This window comes from Plecotus auritus, assembly GCF_963455305.1.
Source record: "Plecotus auritus genome assembly, chromosome: 1".
NCBI classification, from domain to species: Eukaryota; Metazoa; Chordata; class Mammalia; order Chiroptera; family Vespertilionidae; genus Plecotus; species Plecotus auritus.
In genome coordinates, this window is record NC_137770.1 from 148,904,581 (window position 1) to 148,924,987 (window position 20,407).

The 20,407-nt window shown below is 42.5% G+C and overlaps 1 protein-coding gene across 2 annotated transcripts in view; it reads left to right on the forward strand.

The window, feature by feature from the left end:
• Positions 1 to 325: 325 nt before the first annotated feature.
• RSU1 (Ras suppressor protein 1) overlaps positions 326 to 20,407 on the forward strand; it is a 196,079-nt gene continuing 175,997 nt past the window's right edge. For both annotated transcript variants that reach the window (XM_080666111.1, XM_080666112.1), the window contains exons 1-3: positions 326 to 626; positions 863 to 974; positions 18,277 to 18,327. In XM_080666111.1, the coding sequence (XP_080522237.1) occupies positions 866 to 974; positions 18,277 to 18,327 (160 nt within the window). In that variant the 5' untranslated portion in view covers positions 326 to 626; positions 863 to 865. The remainder of the gene's footprint in view (positions 627 to 862; positions 975 to 18,276; positions 18,328 to 20,407) is intronic.

Below are 20,407 nucleotides of genomic sequence, written 5' to 3' on the forward strand. Positions count from 1 at the left end.
GGTCCTTGGCTGGGCGCTGGGGACACAGACCACCAGGCAGTTCGTCTTTGACGAGCTCATAATACGGCGGGGGGCACACCCATGGGTAGGGGACTCACGGTGGCAACTTCCGATAAGTGGGTTCACAGCCATAGAAGCAGGACCTGAGAAAAGGTTCACTTCTAGCTTCCCAGGACCCAACACACAGTCGCTTCCTAAGCTTCCCCACTTCCATCGCTGCGCTTCTACCTAACTGAGCCTGCGCCAACACTAACGCGCACGCGCCAACTCCGGTCCAATCAGAATCTCAATCCCAAATTCCAGGTGGAAGGACTAATCACGGGGTAGGGCGGGATCTTCAGGCCGAAACACGGACGTGATTGGTCGGTTGAGGGGGGCACACGTTCTTATTTAGGCGAAGCCTCGCCCGCTGGCCAAATGTAGTAAACTGTTCTCCTAATTTGGGAAGGGTCCAGCGCGAGCCTGGGCGGGGCGGCACGGAGTGCGCCTGCGCAGAGCGTCCGCCCGGGAGCGTTCTCTGTTTGGGTATTGCTTTAGCTTGGGTGGAGTGCATCTCTCACCCGCAAAACGCGCCCTGCGGGAGCCTGCAGTTTCCACGTACAACCTGTTAGGTGTATCCCTCTGAGGTAAGTGTGTGTGGCATTGCACTTGGCTTTGCGTGTCTCGGCGCGGTCTGAGGGGTACTGGACCCTTTCCACTTCCCCGCCCCGCCTCATCCTCCAGCTTGCACCCGTACCTTGCCCGTGGATGCCCACTTTCCAGGGGCAGGGGGAAGCCGAGAGTGCCCAGCAGAGTTCTCTCCTTTCTGTTTCGGCACCCTCCTGCCTTCACCCACGTGCTTTGTTGTTGTCGTTTGGTACAGATCATGTCCAAGTCTCTGAAAAAGTTGGTAGAGGAGAGTCGGGAGAAGAACCAGCCGGAAGTGGACATGAGTGACCGCGGCATCTCCAACATGCTGGATGTCAACGGCCTGTGTGAGTGCTAGGGCCGGGCCTTCCCCTTGGAGGGGCTGGAAGGGCTTATAAGTTTTCCAAGTAACTGCTGGCCATTGTGTACGAGGTTGGAATGTTTTATATTCCACCCTCTGCTTGTAAACATCACTTGTCAAAACCTTAGCTCAGAAAGTTTGCCATCAGAATGTGTTCTCTTTTGCCTGGAAAACGCGCGTGGGGGCCGGGACAAGAATCACACAGATGGCTGCTGCTGTACCTCAGCAGTTGTCTATGCAGATTTATGGCATTTGGGTGGGTTGTCCACACGGTTTACTTAATAGCCACTTTATTTTTTAGTTGAAAATCATTTTTTGAATTATTTTTCTTTTCTCCTAATATAGTCTATGGCCCTTGAACAAATGCCGCACAAATGTTACGTGATAAGTGTTCTTCTGCCTGGAGTATGTTAAACATTTCTTGACTCATTACCATTTTGTGGGTCTGTTCTCTTTAGACTTTTTTGTTATTTCCAGCTTGTGCTAATTGTGATGTCTTCCTAACTTTCCCACTTGCCTCCAGGTTTACTGACCCTGTGGTCTAGTCTCTATGGCTTGCAGTGCTATTTTTTTCTGTAACACAGGTCTCTCGTGTTATTCTGTCCTTAAACCAGGGAATCAGGGAATGCAAACTCAAAGGTCTGGGGGGTAGTCATGACCTCCTTAATAGTATCCCACCTACTGCTCAGATCCAAACAGTTGTTACCACCTGGAGAAGTTCGGTCAGTGTTGCCAGAATGTTTTTGTTTGTTTTGTTTTTTAAGAAACCAAGTATCCAGGTGACATTTACCAAATTTCAGAAGTTGGTGATTAATTTCAGTATTTGAAAAATACTTTATAAAGTGAAATAAAATACTCTTCAGGCTGAATGTGGCTTCAGTTTGGACCTTCTCTCTTAAACACCTCTGGTTGTTCATTACCAACAGTAATGCTCCCGTTTCCTTGGCATGACATGCAGGGCCTTCCTGCATCTGACCACAACTTACCTTAGGTCCCGTCCCCTCCATGCATTTGGTGTCCCGGCCATTCTACCTCATTGCCCTTCCTGAGCCAGGGCACTCGCTTTCAAGTTTGTATACCTTTACAAGTATTGTTTCCTCCCTCGTCATTCTTCTTTACCCAAAATATTTTTACTGTTTATCAAGAGTCAGCTCAGACGTCCCAGCCTAGGTAAAGCCTCTGTCTGTACCAAGCTGACATAGTTAGTTAACCCTCTCTTCTATGAAGTTAGACATACCTTGTTTCATGACCCTTGTTACACAGGATTGTAACATGCTGTTTCTCTTCCCCACTGGGAGCCTGGAGGGGCTTAACACTGTGCAAAATTCATATTTGCCTTCTTTCTAATATTGCCTGGAACACAGTAGGTACTCATAATAGTTGATGGGTGAAAGAAAGAAGGCTGGATTAGTCCTGTGAGTTTATGAGATCCACACTAGTTTGTGACAGTGGAGAAGAAGGGGAGAGGTCCAAGAGACCCAAAAATATAATGGATTGCTTCTTAGGCCTGGAGAGAGCAGAGTCAGATTTACTGTGACTCTGTGGTTTGTTCCTGGGACAGACATGGGGGATGGTACCATTGATACATCTATGAAAAGTTGATGAAAATTTGTAAACTCTTAGGAAGATACCTGCCATTAAGCTTAGCTTTTGTACTAATTAGCATCTCAGCCTCCTGCTATGTGTTGGCCTCTCTCAGTGGTGATGGCTTCCCAGGGGCAGCGACAGAGCAGATGTCTCTGGTACTGAATTGGCACTTGTGGACCTGGAAGTGTCCCCGAGCTGGTCCTGCTGATCACTGGGGACACCGCTGCAGGGGAGGGAGGAGGTGGGGAGCGGCCAGCAGGAGGCCTGGCTCTGCCTTCCTCTTGGCCCCATGGCTTTCTGCTTCTTGGCACGCATTTTTCTCATGGGCTTGAAGAAAGAGGTTGCTTTCAGCAGAAAAACATTATATTTCTCAGCTTCGAGAGGATTTTTTTTTTCTGTAATATTTATAAGTAGGGAAAGTGGTGTAACTATTTTGGTTCAGTTGCATTATCTTTCTGAGGCCTTGACTTTTACTGAAGAAAAAAGAGCCACTTGCTTCCTGAAAAAGATGTTTCCGTCGTCATATGAGGTGGTGGAAAGTAAGATCATTCTTAATTTTTCCAGGAGAGCATACTAAAGGAAGAATGTACTCCCTGGGGAGTTCAGTGGAAGTCAGTTTGGCCTCTGGAGTGTGTGTAGACCCAAGGAGTGGCTGCTTTCTGTGATAGCTCCCTGACTTCTGGAGCCGGGAGGGTCCTGAATGCCTTCCAAAGCCAATTCCTTCTGGAATTGATGTATCGTATCAGTAGTGCACACGTATTTTACATATTAAAATATTTGACGAGATTATTTTAATTGCAGCATGAGAAGTCACAGCCTTTTACTTGTAACATTTTTAGCTGTTATCATGTAGTTTTATGAATAGTTTTATTGGTTTAGTGCTAAGATAAGCCTCTTATCTTTGGAGAAACTGAAAAAAATGTAAGGACATTAAAGGGAAATTATAAGACACAATAACCATTCTCTCTCACTGAACTCCCCAGGAAGTATGTTCATTCTTATCTCCCAAAAGATAAGAATGGATATTTGTACTTATTCTTACATGAGATGTCCATCTGTCTGTCTGCCTGGGAGAGTTGTGTCTTAGAAGTACAGCACTTCTTCTGAGACAGTACTTGGCTTTATAAAATGTTTTCAGGAGCTTAGATACCAAAAGCTTTCTGATGGAGAAAACTTCCTAGGCCAGAGACAGCCAGCAGACAGGTTCTAGAGCAGGGGTGGGCAAACTTTTTGACTCGAGGGCCACAATGGGTTCTTAAACTGGACCGGAGGGCTGGAACAAAAGCATGGATGGAGTGTTTGTGTGAACTAATATAAATTCAAAGTAAAGGAGCAGAGGGGAGAGCAAGAGAACCGGATAGAACAGCCGGATCCGGCCCTCGGGCCGTAGTTTGCCCACGGCTGTAATCTAGAGTTTCCTGCCAGATTCTGGACATGGTGCTCAGAAGTGGGGCCTTGGAGTGGAATAGAGTGGCTTCAGATTCTCCATCTTCTACTTACTGCTGTGAAACTGTAGAGAAGCTGCTTAACCTTTCTGAGCTTCAGTTTCCTCATTGTCAAATGGAGATGTAAGTACCCATTTGGTTGGATTGGTTTAGTGCTAAGTGCACTGATGTATGTCAGCTGCTGAGCACTATGCCTGCACATGAAATGTTAACTATTAATGGGAAGTTCCAGATGGAACTTGGTAAGCCTCAGCTATCACCAGTTCCACCATATTGGCCTGAACCAAGAAGAGCATGGTTAATTAGACAGAGTGAGGGATTTGCGTCCTGTGGGGATTTTTTAAAAAATCTTTTTTTAAAAATTTATTTCAGAGAGGAAGGGAGAGGCAGAGAAAGAAACAGCAATGATGAGAGAGAATCATCGATCGCTGCCTCCTGCACGCCCCCTACTGGGGATCGAGCCCACAACCCAGGCATGTGCCCTTGACCGGAATTGAACCTGGGACCCTTCAGTCTACAGGCGGACAACTCTCTCCACTGAGCCAAACCGGCTAGGGCCTGTGTGGATGTTTTTACGTGGCTTATTAGGATCTGGAGGGTATGGTACTTTTGCCTAGGGTTGTTATAGATTTATATTGCTGTTCTTTTTTTAATTACCCCTCATTTTTTCTTTTTCTTCATTCTTTTCCTATATGACTTGTAATCTGCACACATGTTCTCTTTAAAGCTTCCAAGAGTAATGACACCGATTTTGTTCTTTTTATTAAAGAACTTTCACTGCAGAAACTCTCCCACACAGCAGCTGTCTTCACTGGATGCTTTTGAAGGGTCCTGTAATCAGCTTCCAGGAGCGAGAATCCCATCAGGAGCCTGCAAGACTTTCCCCATTTCTTTTACTTAAGTCTTTTGTGACGTTTTAATCTCTTCAAGTTTATTACCCTCTGGGTGTTCAGGCCTTTATCAGTTTTTTTTTTTCAGGTTAGTCTGAAATATCTGTCAGTTTAATCTTAAAAAAATAACCTGCCTCGGAGGTCTTTCTAAAGGAGCCTATAAAATAATCCACAAAAGTACTCATAGGTTCTCTGGTTTCAAAAGCTGTGTTAAACCTGGAAGTAGTCACCTCTGTTAGGAATTATCAGTTACAGACATACCTTGTTTTATTGTACTTCACAGATACTGCTAATTTTTACAAATTGAAGTCAAAGACCCTCCAGCACAAAGAGATTATGACTGGCTTTATTGCGATACTGGCTTTATGGAGGTAGTCTGGGACTGAACCCGCAGTATCTCTGAGTGTGCCTGTAGGTTGTCTTTGAGGGAAAGGTTAAAGAGCTGGGAAGACCATGTCTTGTTAGCTGTAGTCTTTATTAAGACCTTTTGTATTTCGACTCCTCTAAGTTGCCTGTATATGACCACCTTTGTGTTTCTTTGTGGTTTCCTTTTTGTGTTGTTTTTTAAAAGTTCATCTTTATTGTTGAAAGTATTACAGATGTCCCCTCTCTTTTCCTCATTGACCCTCTCCACCCTGCAATATCTTGGCCTGGGCAGCCCTTTTCTCACCCCAGCTAACTAATCCCTCCCTTGTCACTTAATGCTCATGAAAGAAAGAATGATTTATCTATCTACATAACTCCATTGAGATGCTTCCCCACCATCGCATCCAGCCTGGGTTCTGTGGCTCTTTTGGGCCTAGTGTGCTTGCTTCTGTTATCTCTGTGCTTGGTATTGTGCTTGGGGAAAGTTGATTGAAGAAGGATGCTATTGCATTAATTAAGAGTTCCGATGAGCTAGGGTGGAATGTTGCCTCTGTGTCCCTGCCACAGACTTCTCCTTGACTTTCCAGAGGGAATAGTTTACAACCATCAGGAACACGATAGAACTGTTTAGTGTTCAATATTTTATTTTAGGACAGAGTAGAAACAAAACGTTTCATCCAGGTAGGAAATAAAATGAAAAAATTGTGACCCCTTTGATATAACTGAACTAATAATTAATGACCTTTTACAATTTTCCAATCATTGGGCATTTCGGTTCCCGTCAGCCATGGCTTCTTTTTTGTGAGCAGCTTTATGTTTCTAGCAGTCTAACCTTGGGCAAGTCATTTAACCTCTCTGTGCCTCGGATTTTGCATCGTGAAATGGAAATAGTAAGAGTAGCTACTTCATAGAATTGCTGAGTCATTATCTGTGAAATGCCTTGAATACCATCTAGCATGTCTTGGTCCATTCATTCGGGCTGGGTGGCTTATAAGTGACAGAAATTTATTTCTCTAGAGGCTGGAAGTCTAAGATCAAGGAATGGGCAGATTCCCTGTCTGGTGTGGACCTACGTCCTGTTACATAGATGGCCGTCTCACTGTGTCCTCATATGGTAAAAAGGACAAGGGATCTCTTTGGAGTCTCTTTATAAAGGGCACTAATACCTAATTCATGAAGGCTCAGCCCTCATGACCTCATCACCTCCAAAAGGTCCCCCTCTCCTAATACCATCACAAAATGGGGGTTAATTTTCAGTATATGACTTTTGGGGGGAAACCCAAACATTCAGTCTATCTCATGGCACATATTATTCTTAATATTCACTATTATTAATATTTTAAACTTGTATCTGATTATGTGAAATATGCAAAACAGTGTCTCTTTAGTGTTTTGAATTCTCGGTCATGGCACTTCTCCAGTGGTCTTCACCTCTTGTCTCACTGGTTCCATAAAGTCTGGGCACTCAGTGCCTCCTTCCTCATCTGACTGAGATTTCCCGGGAGACATTAAGTGGGTATGTCAGTGTGATGGGGTCAAGAGCCAGGGACAGTGTGGGAGGTGGCTGGACAGCTGGGTGTTTCACAAGATTTTAGTTGTAGTGTGCTCCTGTCTGTTGAGAATGACAGGCATTAAAACTGTTGGCAGTTTTTCAATTAATAACTAAGATACTGTATGTCACCCTATAGCTATTTATTGAATGTATTTATTTATTTTTGTGATGGGTACGATGTAAGCTGAGTCTTTGGGAGCTTCTTCCCTGTTGAATCTTTAAATTACCCAGTGATTAATTAATATTTGCTAAGTTAAGAAAACTGTAAGCTGGTTAATGGATTAGAAGTAGCTAGATTTTAATAAGAAACCATAACACCCACTGCTTTGCCTTTATAGCCAGCTTTTAATTGTGATAAAAAGTGCGAGAGTTGATATGGATAATAATTGCAAACCAGATCCTAGATCCTCTTTTCATAAATTTACAAGAACCTGGTTTAAAGAATTTGATCTAGATAACAGATACATTATTACAAAGCAAAAACTAGAATTGATGTCTTTACATTACATAAAGGTCTCTTGCTTCATTGAAGAGCAAGTTTGTGCAGGTTGATTTATTTTTTTACTTTTTAAGGCAAAAGCATAAAAATGTGGCCTAGGAACAGTCCATGTAGGTCAAGTGCCAGCCAGCATGGGTCAGTGTGGAGCCTCTGCATTTTCCTCAGGCTTCCTCAGCTCACACTCATCATCATTCACTCCTGCTTGGGCAGTTGCTTCCTCTTGCCCCGTCATGCCTCTTTCTTCAGGTGAAGGGATATCCTCTTTTATGGTACTTCATCCTAGAAGCTTATAGCCAAAGAAACCGCCCCTTGCCGTGGTCTGTCTGATCCAAAGCATCTTTATGATTGGGGCGTTGCATAACTGCAGTGCAGCATGAAGCCTCTGCTGGAGGCACAGGGGCTTCGGAAAAGAGAGGCACTGATTACTGAGTTTCCCAGTGAAAGATAGGGAGAATGGAATTTGCCATTGCCCCTTGGGGCATATTTCATCAGTGTGTGATGTTTAACAGTGCTGGGGCTGCCATGCACAATACCACAGATGAGATGGGGGTGGTGAGGGGGGACTTAAACAACAGACATTTTCTTACAGTTTGAAAGGCTGGAAGTCCAAGATCAAGGTGTAGGCAGGGCAGGTTTCTCTTGAGGCATCTCTCCTTGGCTTGCGATGGACGCCTTCTCGCTGTGTCCTCACATGGTGTTCCCTCTGAGCATGCCTGTCCCTGGTGTCTCTCTGTGCGTCCACTTTCCTTGTCTCATACAGATACAGTCAGTTTTCATTACAGCTCACCTTAATGGCTGCATTTTAACTTGTTTAAAGGTCCTATCTCCAAATACAGTGACATTCTGAGATACTGGGGGTTAGGCCTTCAACACAGGAATCTTAGGAGCCACAGTTCACCCCATCACATCTACATTAGAGGTTCTGAATGCTTCATGCTTGAATACTTATACTTGGGCAAATACTTCTCACTTATAACATCACCCCTTGCTGCAGCAGATATTTACAGATGAGCAAGCAGAAGGTGATCTAGAGGCTGTAAGTCCCAGCATCACAGTTAGTGGCAGAATCAGAGCTCACACTTAAGTGTATCTAACACCTTTGTTCTATAATAACTGTGCTGTGTTGTTTCCTACCCCTGAAGTGTGACAGAGGTCTGAATCAGATGTTATGGAGTGGGATTTCTGGGGTGCCTGGGACAGTAGGCCTTACTACAAGGCATTCACGTTCAGAATTCTTGAAAACTCTGGACAAAAAAAAAAAAAAAAGCATCATTTGGGTCGCCTGCAGCCTGGAAACTTAGGTTTATCATATTTTTTTCTTTATTTTATTTTTTTCATCCCCATTTATTCCCCCTTATACCCTCCTCCATCTCTGTTCACCCCTCAGAATCACCTCCATGTTGTCCACGTTCATGAGTTCTTTCTCTTTTTTTTTTTTTTTTTTGGCTCAATCCCTCTACTCCCCCAGCTTCACTCCCAGAACTGTCAGCCTGCTCTCTATCTATGAGTCTGTCTTACCATATTGTTGCAGAGCTTTAACTGTGGAGGAAAACACTAGAAGCAACTTATTCTCTATCTGGTCAGTATTAACTGTGAACCCTTCTTTTTCCTTATGGTTTTCCAAAAAACTATTAATCTTAACTGAATTTAGTGATCAGATGTGAGATGTCTTTGCACTGTATATTAATTCATTTTTTCTGTCTTCAAACTTAGAACATGAGTTCAGAACACTCTATGGAGTCTGGTGCTAGAGAAGATTGTGTTTGGGAAATATTGGTTCATCTATATATATAAAAGCCCAGTGACCAGAAAGGCAAAACAACCAGAATGACTGGTGGCTATGACACACACTGCAACAGCCAACCAGCCTGATCCAGGCCCCGATTGGCCCCCACACTCCTGGCCAGTCCAGCCCCCGATTGGCCCTCAATACCCCGATTGGGGTTGGGGCCAGCCGACCAACCACCTATGGCCCCTCCTCCCAGCTGGCCCTGCCCCCGATTGGCCCCCAACACCTTGATTGGGGGCAGGGCCAGCCAGCCAATTGTCCTCGGCCCCTTCCCCCCACCAGCCCAGCCCAATGGGCCCCCATTGGGGCGGGCCGGCTGGACCCCACCCATGCACGAATTCATGCAGCGGGCCTCTTGTATATCATAACAGAATAAACCTGAATTACATCAAATGGTACTGTTATCATTTACCTGTGTTTCATAAAGAAGCTTTCATTTAATATATTTTTCTGCACATCTGTTAATTATTCTTCTAGGCTCAGAATAGGTCTCAATTTTAAATCCAAACTGGGCCACACGAAAGACACACATCAGACCACATAGTTAAGAAGTCTTGGCCTCTTGTTTTTTTAAGGCATAGTGCAGACCAGAGATTGGTAACCTGGTTTGCAACCTCAGTATACAAAAGATTGTTTTGCAAATGTTCATATGTAAGTTGGTTTTTTAAGTCTTCAGGCTGTGTAAAAGTTACTTATTTAACCTGTTATGTATTTGTATTCTACAAGGTGTGCCTTCTTTATTAGAAGCATAAAAAACAGATAATATAATTAAAACGCCATGTATAATGGAGTGTATTAATACACATGCACAAAAACACATACGTGCCCTTTGCCAGACATTGTACTCTCCCTATGGCTTATTTCTTTTGAACCTCACAATTTCATTATGATTATTATCATCCTTTCCTCATCATCTTCCAGGTTATACCTGAGGAATGGGATTTCTAGGACTTAAGTGACTAGCTCTGAGTCACACAGCTAATAACTAGTGGAGCCAGGCTTGGAACCCAGGCAATCAGACTTCAGAAGCTGTGTTCTTAACTTATGCTATCTCACCTTATTTATGTCACTAACATTTTTGACATGCACATGCACATATAAAGATAAAACGGCTAATTCAGTAAGTGTACACTGAGTGTCTATGGGCACACCTGTCCAATTCTAGAAGACATAGCACCTGCCTGTATGCGGAAGTGATTCGGTATTGATTTAGGAATGTGCTCATGGATGTCCACAGAAGTGGCTGAGGACACAGGAACCCTCTTTTTTCCAAAACACACATAGTTTTAAAAAATCCACTTCGAAAAAATATGTATTGAGGTGTTCATCTGGATGAGTGCATGCATAATGTACAGCTTAACACATTTTCAGACCAAGAAGCAGAACAGGATCAGCACCCAGGAGGACCTGCACATCCCAGCCGCTGTTCCCTCAGTGATTCTCCCGATTCTGAAAGCATAGATTAGTTTTGTCTGTTTTTCATGCTCCATTAAAAAAAAGGATTACATAGTGTGCACTTACATAGTATGATTCTCTTGCTCAGCATCATGTTCATGAGATTTATTCACATTGTGAAGTTGGTTATAGATCCATTTGAGTGATTCCATCAGTTTCTTCATCAGAATTTGGCACGTTTACCAAATTCTTAAAACGTGGCTGGCACAGTTGTAAGCACTTCGTTTCCTCATCTAGTCTTCATAATAACCCTTTACGATAGTCCTATTATTAACTTCGTCTTGTGGAATTTTAAATGAGAACAGTGAGGCACAGAGAGGTTGAGTAACTTGCCCATGGTTTCAGAGCTCGTGAGCAGAGAACCCTTTAAATGCTGTTTCCAAACAAGAAACTAATTAATTCTGACCCTGTTTTTTTACTGGCCAAACAAATAGCAAACCAATATCCACAAATGGCTGAACTGTATGGCATTTTTATCCAAAAGATAAAAAGGAATCTTAGTCCATCAGTCCATTTTTCTCCCCAAACGAGGACATGGGCAGTATCAAATGCACATCCTTTCCTTTTCAGACAATATGGTGCATTCTCAACTTCTGTGTATCTCTGGAGATGAGTAAAGAGCTGGAGGGGCACAGGCACTTATTTCTTCCCGGGGCCTAGTGGAAGACGTTTCTCTCTGACTCCTCATTTCTCTCCTTGAGCAGCCTCCAGCTCTGCCTCCCTCCATACCTCTTATCTCAACCCCAGAGTCCGGGTTTGCCTGTAAAGGCACACCTCCTTCAGAAGCAGGAAGCGTGGACCTGTAGACCTACTGCCTGCACAGGAGGTGTCCTCAGAGCTCAAAGAGCTGGGAATCCTTCAGCAGCCTTGATGCTTGAGAACCCCTGTGCCACCTGTTCTCACCCGCACCCATGGTTTGGTCTCACGGGCAGTTCATTGTTGTTTTTACCCTCGGCTTTCAGCTTCTCTCCCTATGATATGCCTTACCCTGACCTCCAGCTGCTTCCTTCCCCAGCCTCAGATAACTAGTTTCCCAGATGGACACTCAGCTGTTCCCAGCTCAGACCTGGTATGTGTTTTTTTTCCTACCAGCTACAGGGTCCCTAGATCTTCTCCTGGCATGATGTCTGTCCCCACAGTCCAGCACCAGCCTCTTCCCCTGCCCTCTTCTCTCACACACACTGATGTGTCCCCGATGGCCCCCACAAACCCACACCTCACTCCAGAGACCATTAGACTTCTCACCCCCAGCCTTCTGCCTGGCAGAGCTCCAACAAGGAGATCACAGGAGCCTGTGCGTCAGCTGAACCAATGCAGAATTTCCTAATTATTAATAAACATAACCACCATTTTTTGAGAACCTACTCTGTACCAGATACTACTGACATCACCCTATATTTAATTTTTTGCATTTTACCAATGGGAAAATAATTATGTATTAAGAATGTTAATCCTTTGCCTGTCATAGGCAGTAGTCCCCTCTTATCTGCAAGGGATACAGTCCAAGACCCCCAGTGGATGCCTGAAACCACGGATAGTACTTAATGTCCCAATTGATGCATTCCCCCCTTCAATGACCAGCTCACGGGATGTTCTCACTTGTGAATCTCTGCTCTTATTTATGTATCAAAAGTATCGCTTTTTTTCAATGATCACATATGATAAATTGCTTTCTGTTGAGTGAAAGCAATTAATTATGGTTGATGGACCCTTTATCTGTAAATAGAATTCAGTCAAGTAATCAGTTTTAAAAACTTGCTACTAAAGAATTTCCAACTCTTCAAAGTAATTAGTTATGAGGTAAAGGAAGGTTCTCATACTGTGGTGATTTTTTTTGAAGTTTTAAATTATGAATGAAATGTAAAAAAATGTTTTTCTGATTCTGAGTGTATTGATGAATATGATATTTGTATTATATCTTGGTACCAAACATTTTATTGTCTGTCTTCACTTTAATATATTGTCAGAAGCTGCATATTTAAGAAGATCTGAATCTATATCTTACTACCATGGGTGAAATAACTTCAGCCATGCGACATGGCAGGCATTTTAATCATGCATCCTGGAGACGCAGAACCCAAATTGGTCAGCATTGCTTCCTGGTGCTGATATCTGGCCACTCCCACATCCTGGTGGAGTCTCTGAATCAGCATTGTGTAGGGCTGTTGCTATGTCTAGCCTACTGGGGAGCCAAAATGGAAAAGCCATTTGGACCATTTTTCAACATAAAGAATAACGTTCAAATTAATTCTTTTTGGTCTGCAACTTGGGAGGAAACAAACTAACATGGGATACTGTATGCAGTGTAATTTGAGGGGTAGCACAGAATTTGTTTATTTTATTTTTTTTAATTTCAGAGAGGAAGAGAGGGAGAAAGAAAAACATCAGTGATGAGAGAGAATCATTGATTGGCTGCCTCCTGCAAGCCCCACACTGGGGATGGAGCTTGCAACCCAGGGATGTGCCCTGACCGGGAATCAAATTGTGACCTCCTGATTCATAGGTCAATGCTCAACCACTGAGCCACACCAGCCGGGTGTAGTACAGAATTTGAATGGTGCCCCCTGGAGTTGTCAAATTAGGTGGCCCTCTTTGAATATCCCAGGAGGTACAGTGGTTCTTCCAGCATGGCAGTATTTGATACCACAGGAGCTGTCAAGAAGGGGTGACCATTGGCCTTCTGATGAAAGTGTTTTCCTGATTGCTTCAGTTCAGAGTGCAGTCCAGTTTTTGTGACCAATGTTATAGAACCTTTCGTTTGTAACCCAGAGATGACTGGTTCCGACCTGTGACAGGATTGCAGAAACTTTCAGGCCTCATACCACTTTGTGTATTTTCAAGTCTCATTCCCCTAGTGTCATCCTGGCCGTGTTTTTCTCTGGATGTAAATGTCATGCTGTAAAGCCAGAACTTTCTACCTTCTCTAAAGTGCTACCAAAGGGATAATTTGCTTTCTAATTTACCAAAATGAAACTAGAGACAATTTCCAGTGTGCCACATCTTTGTGATATGTTGGGTTATTTTGAAAGCAAGTCGATAATTTCATCTTAGGGGGCTGTGGATTTTATCATGCTTATTTTTCTCATCTCATGCTGCCTACTTTGTGCTGCAGAAGAAGGAAAAAAACTGAACCTATTTTACATCATATCTGCTTCCATTGTGTTACCTAGAAAAGGCAATTCTTTTTCTAGTAGTGTTTAGTTCGTCCTTTTATTTTTTCTGAGTTTATTTCATTAAGATATTGGCTGCTCCCTCCTGTCCTGTACCTTCCCTGTTTTCCATCTCAGATGTGGAAGCTGGGATTGCTTCCATAACCTCCAGTTTCCATATGTCTTCCACGTCCAGCTTCAGTGCCCGGTGCACCTCGGCCCAATAGCCTTTTGGATGTATCATTCACCCCACAATAAGTAACATTTCCTTCTCAACTGCCATTATCCCTGCATATAGATTTCTTTCCTCAGTAATCCTTCTGTACCTCACATTGTAGGGTTTACCTTACATTTTAAGATTTTTGGGCATGTTCACTAAATTGAGTGACTAAGTAATTTGTCATCCAAACCAGTACAGTTCTGAGAGGAACAGAAGACATAATCTTAGACTGTCCCAGGCTAACCAGAATGTATGGTCAACATTACTTCTACAAGAATCTCCAAGATAGAGACACCTCGACACTCAGTGTGCTCAGTAAATATCCAATCAGTGAGGCCTTAACTGTCTTTCTTGTGAGATTTCTGGAGCAACCAGGTCCTCTTTGAGCATTTTCCTGCTGATTCCCCTTTTGGCTAGACAACCAGTTACCATAAATCATGTATACAGTGCCAGCAACCTCACCACACTACCCTTTCCCTCACAAATGCCTCCCTCCCAATGGTTTTGTTTTCCACTGTTCATTTTGGCCTGAAACAGTGTTCACTCAAATCCCATTTCTAAAGGCTAGGGATAGAATGATAGTCAAGGCATGCTAACACTTAACTGTGTATGTCAACACAATGCTTAGTTATTTGGTTGACTTTTGAAAATATTCTACTTTTAACCATACTTCTTAGTTATTTAGTTGACTTTTGAAATATACTCGTCTTTGAAAATGCCTGGGCAAAGCATAGTTTAATATTGTTGTAGTAGGAATTTCAATAACAGTCCTCACTGTTCTGGCAGTGCTCATTCTTGACAGTTAATGGCTAGCAGGACCATTAAAGTGTGTTATTCACACAGTGGAAGGTCTCTCAGTTTGTGATCCAGGTCAGGGTACAGCCTGCTCCCATTTCTCCAACATGTTTGACTAGAGTGGCTTTTGTACTTTTAAATAATCCATTCTATATTGGTAGACCTTTTCTTCCCTCCTCCCCCTTTTTAAAGAATTTTTTTATGAGTTTATTTGAGCCAAAGTTATGACAATTGCCAAGAAGCAAAATCTCAAAGGACTGAAAAAAAGCTCCTTCCTTCTTTTTTAACAGTGCAATTTCCATAGGGGACTCACAATGAACTCAACATTGCCAAGTGGGAGGGAGCGGTGGCTTTTATGAATATTCCTGTCCCTCCTTGGTCTTTGCCTGTACCAGGCTTTGTGATTGATTCTGTCCAATCTTACCGCTCTCCCAGTAGGCCCAGCCCAGAGTCCTTTGTTGTCCTAAATATTTCCTGTAAGGTCTTTTATTAACTTTTTCTTTTCTGCTCTAATTTTTCTCCCTCTTACCTACTTTAGCAGGTAGCCCTATAACAATAGTGAGAAAGGAAAAAAAAAAAATTCTAGTAATGTGATTAGCTGAAGCAACAACTGGATTTCTGTTCTCTATTGAAAAAAAAAAAAGAAACTTACAAATTTCACCACTTTATTTCTTGCTAAATGCTTGTTGAAATGACACAATGAAGTGGTTGAAGAGAACCATCTTTCACTAATTAAATCTTTCATTGTAAATGTTAGTTGGGAGGAGAGCAAAATTTCTTTGTTTTTAATTAGTTAGTTGTGTTATTTTAGGAAAATTTAAGGCAGGAGGAGATAGGATTGTTAGTTTTCTTTATAATAGCAGTTGATTTCTGTGACACTTAATTGGAGTAGTTTGCTAGTGGGAGAGGTTGTTAGTTGTCTGCTAGTTTCAGTTTGCCCCATCTTTCTTGATAAAAAAACCCCCTAATTTTAGCTGGCAGATGGTCACCTGAAATACAGACTGCATTTCCCTGCCTCCCTTTTGCAGCTAGGCATGACTGTATTACAAAATTTTGATTAATTGCTTATAAGTAGAAGTGCCATGTGCAACTTCTTGGAAGCTTTCTAAAGGAGGAAGGCTTTTTTTTTTTTCCTTCCTTTCTGTCTTTCTGAAGGGAGTGCAGACATGATGGCTAAGCTCAGGCAGCCATTGTGGACCATGAGATGGGATCCATGCATTGGGGATGATTGAGCAAGGAGATACCAGGAACCTCTGGATTGCCTGTGTATAAATAAGGGAGAAACTCCTATTATGTGTAACCTTTGTTATTTGTGGTTTGTTCTCACATGCGGTGGATTGGTAGTCTCAACTGATCTATCTGTGAATCCATTTCATCTTGTTTGGTAGGAGGGTAGCTCTTTGATTTTTTTTTTTTTATCAGACTATATAACATAGAGATAAAGGAATGCTATGTTTGGTGGACAAGAAAATCTTAACTTTCATAAGCAAAAAATGTAAGAGATGCTCTGCAGTGTCTAAAACAGGGGTGGGCAAACTTTTTGACTCGAGGGCCACAATGGGTTCTTAAACTGGACCGGAGGGCCGGAACAAAAGCATGGATGAGTGTTTGTGTGAACTAATATAAATTCAAAGTAAAGGAGTGGAGGGGAGAGCAAGAGAACCGGATAGAACAGCTGGATCCAGCCTGCGGGCCGTAGTTTGCCCACGGCTGGTCTAAAATCTTAAATGTCATGTGACTCTTACAGATCACAAACATGCTTTTCTCCTTCCTCTTTGCCTTTTTCTTCCCCATTCTGTAGTTGTTCAGTCCTAAAGCCAGTAAGTGGGATAGAAAAAGAGAGGTGTTCAGATTTGGGGGCATGATGGCCTACAGCAGGTGTGAGAACTTGAGTGGGATGAGGGGGGCATCTGTGCGGGCTGGCAAACCTGGCTTGAGTGGTTTGAAGCCGGGCAGGGCTAGGAGGGTGAGGGCAGATGAGGAGGGTGAGTCTGAGCAGAGTGTGATGGTGGAAGGAGGAGGTGGGGGGAGATCAGTTGCTGCATTACTACATTGGATGGTTGAAAGTACTCAGAAGAATCCACAACATACATGGTTTAGCAGGAGTAAGAAAACATGGTGAGCCTCAGGGGTCTGGGAGGCTCACTGGTGATTCCCTAGGATGTTTTTTTTTAGCTGCTCAGAACATGTTTTGTCTCCAGATATGAACCATCAAGACATGTGGGAGAATCAGGGAAGCCCAGCCAAAAATGTCCAGCAGTGTCTTTTATGCCCGACTGGTCATGTACCTGTAGCCAGGTGTAAGCCATCAATCTGCATGTCCCTCATCATGTATAAGCTGGCTCTGGGGACTTCTGAGGCAGTTTCAACTTTAAATGCAACGTTACACATCTCTAGCCAACCTACTTGTCCTGCTTGTGACCAAGAATCTATCAGACTTCGGGTTTCCCTGCAGATAAGCATAAGCTATAAGATAACTCTATGCAGTTATGTATAGAAGTATCAATGAAGTAAGTAAGTTAAAGGTAATGGAAGTCAGAGGTCTCACCATTAGAGAAGGGGATTACAAACATGGAAAGGAAGAAAACTTGAATAAACTGTGTCCTGCTGTATTGAAATCAGATTTGTTGGTGTGAATTCATGGTTTTCAATACTATAAATAGTGACGTGAACACAGGTGTGTGTGTGTGTGTGTGTGTGTGTGTGTGTGTTCATTCATGTGTTCTCTGTCCACTGAGAGGGGCTGAGAACATTGAGCCCTAGATGGCAATGAGCACATCTAGTGCCCAGATTTTGGCTTATATATACATTTTCCACAAAAAGGAACTAGAGCTCATTCTAGAAATGGCTGATTCCAGGGCTGTGGCAGAAAAGTATCAGAAGAGCTTGAATATCTTGTGCAGAACACAGGGATGTGCTCAGAGTGATGGGACTTGCCAAAGGGGCTTAGCAACCAGGTTAGATGGGCACACACTGGCCAACTGGGACAGTTCAAACATCAACATGCATACTGCTAGTAGTAATTTTAGATTATAACCCATTGACTAAGATAGGTCAAAGCTATACAAGAATAAGTAAGTCAATCATGATTTTCAACAGCAGCACCATTGACAGTTTGGATTGGATGAGTCTGTTGTGTGATCTTTTTGTCTTGGTGTGATGGTTTGTTAGCTTGGGTGAGGGCTTTGTGCCTTCCACACTCTTGGCCGGTTCTCTGACTGGCACAGTTATTGAGATGGATCACTGAGGCTGGGCCAGCAAAAACCAGCTCTGCAAGCAAAGCTGACTGGCCCTTGGAATGTCTGATCCCGCTCATTAATCTCATTAGCTCCAACTTGCTGTGCTGATTGCACTGCTAATTGCATGACTTTTCTTAATTTGATTTATCATTTACCGACAGTGTTATATGAATCCTTGAGTCTATTTTTGTGAGAGGTAACACTTCAACCTGTGAAAATAATTTAGCACTTTACATTGTAGGAGTGTAACTGTAATTTGGGTACATTAACTAATTGTGTGATTTTTTTCTTTTCTTTTACAGTCTCCTTATCCCACATCACACAACTGGTCCTCAGCCACAACAAGCTAATAAGTGAGTTGACTTTCCCATTTGTTTCACAGTGTCTGCCTTGTAGGTAATGTGGTGATATTGCTGACTCTCTTGTTTCCTTTAAAGACCCATGTTTATTTGGGGAATCCTAAAATTTATTTTGGTGACACTAAGATACATGAGCATATTGTCTTCCCATATTTTGTACATTGCTCTATTTTGAGGATTCTTTCCTATTCAGTGTATAAGCTGAAGAAAGAAAGTGACGTTTTGTTTCTGTGGAATTAGTCCCATTTAGGGATGATAAATGCTGCATTGACCTGAACTGCTGGGCCATTCATTAATATTTCATGGAAAAAAAAAGTGTAAAATTTTACCTGTTGATGTACTTTCCTTCCCTGCTTAATGTGGAGAGGCGGGGAGAAACCACAGAGTTGCATGAAATATATATTTGAACTGCATTTTAAAAAATTCTGGCGTCCAGTTTCTATTGGACATCAGTAGTGTCATGGTATAGTTAACATATAGTAGGTTTAATACCGGCTCTTATAAGAATATCTTGCATGAATGATATGGGCCATTTTATTCTTAGCTGTGGCTTTAAAGATTTTTTAATGACAGGGCCCCACTCTCCTTTCTCATTCCTAATTGACTGTCACTTCTTTGTGCTTGCCATATTTCCTGCAGCCTTGAGTGATTTTCTAATCATGTGGCAAGAATTTGTTCGGGAGCTTTCTGAGTCCGATGAAATTGAGCAGAATGTCATCCTGAGGGATTTGTGTTGTGAATTTATGTGCATTATGTACAGCTTGAAGCAATGTCACAGAGCTGTTGATTATTGAGAATCAGGAGTGGCAGGGCCCCTCGTGTGCAGGAGACAGGCAGATTAGTTCATTTTTAGCAAAAAGTGCATATTTGTAAGGCAAAGGCAGAGTGGCACAATTGTCACATTTTAGTAGTAGGGGCCACAGAAGCTGAAAGTGAGGGCGACAAGTCATCTGTGGTCATTTTTGTATCAGGTGACAAGAAGCTGTCTTTATTGTTTTTGTAGCAAATGGTCCTGCTGTCCACTGAGAATCTAATCCCAGTCAGAGGGTTTTGCTGTTTGTTTAGAAGGGTGGATGGCATGATCCCTGATTTCCCCAAGATTTTGTGAGTAGAATTCCTGAAGCTCTATACTCCATAGTTCATAAAAATATTTCTTAATTGCCAAGCTTATATTATGCATCATCATTAGAGTGAAACACTTTACATTTAAACAAGAAAGCAAAACTTGATTTATTCATATTATTTAATTAATTGATCTATTCTTTAAAATATCTTTCAGATGGTTGTAGTTTATTTCTTTTTATACTTCCACAGAGATAGAAGTCTCAGGTATCCATGGATCAGTTTCTTTCTCCAGGCATATGATAAGAGATTAACTTAGAGACATACAAATATGGACTTAAATTGTGTCTGTAAAAAGGTTGACTGTGAATGGATCCAAACTTCATATTTCTTCCTTCCTGTTTTTTTTTTCTTCTTCTTTCCTCATTTAAGACACTCTTATCCAGTAAACTCTAATTAATCATCTTGGTAAATTCCGTTTCATGCCATTGTGAGTAGTGTCAGTGACACCCGGTCTGTTCCACTAAGGTCAAATTAGCATCTTTTACTGTTTTTCTGGCATTTAAATGAATGACTTTAGAATGGCTTTTCAAGTGTTTATAGTAAATATGTCCATTTGATGGCAATATAAATATGCATTATGTGTACGTGGCCGAGCACATCCTCCTGTCACGTTTTATTGTAATCAGTGTCTTTCACTTTCTGTGGTTTTTTAATAGGGGCTGCCTCAGTACTGCTTTTATCTTGCAAAAGTGTTTGTGTTTTTCTCTTAGCATGCCAGTTCCACTGTTCTCTAAAATTCCCACTGTGGACTTATGGGATGAATGACTGGCTTACTCAAACTGGGGCCCTGAGCTGGGCCACCAATTCACTCCACGCATTTGAGTCAGTGTCTGTGGGGACACTGTGATGTTGTGTTAACTTTCTTTCCCTGCTGCTAGTTTTGATATTGACAGGCCCACTCAACACAGTACATGTGAGACCATGAGGAAGGTGAAAGTGGGCTGATGGT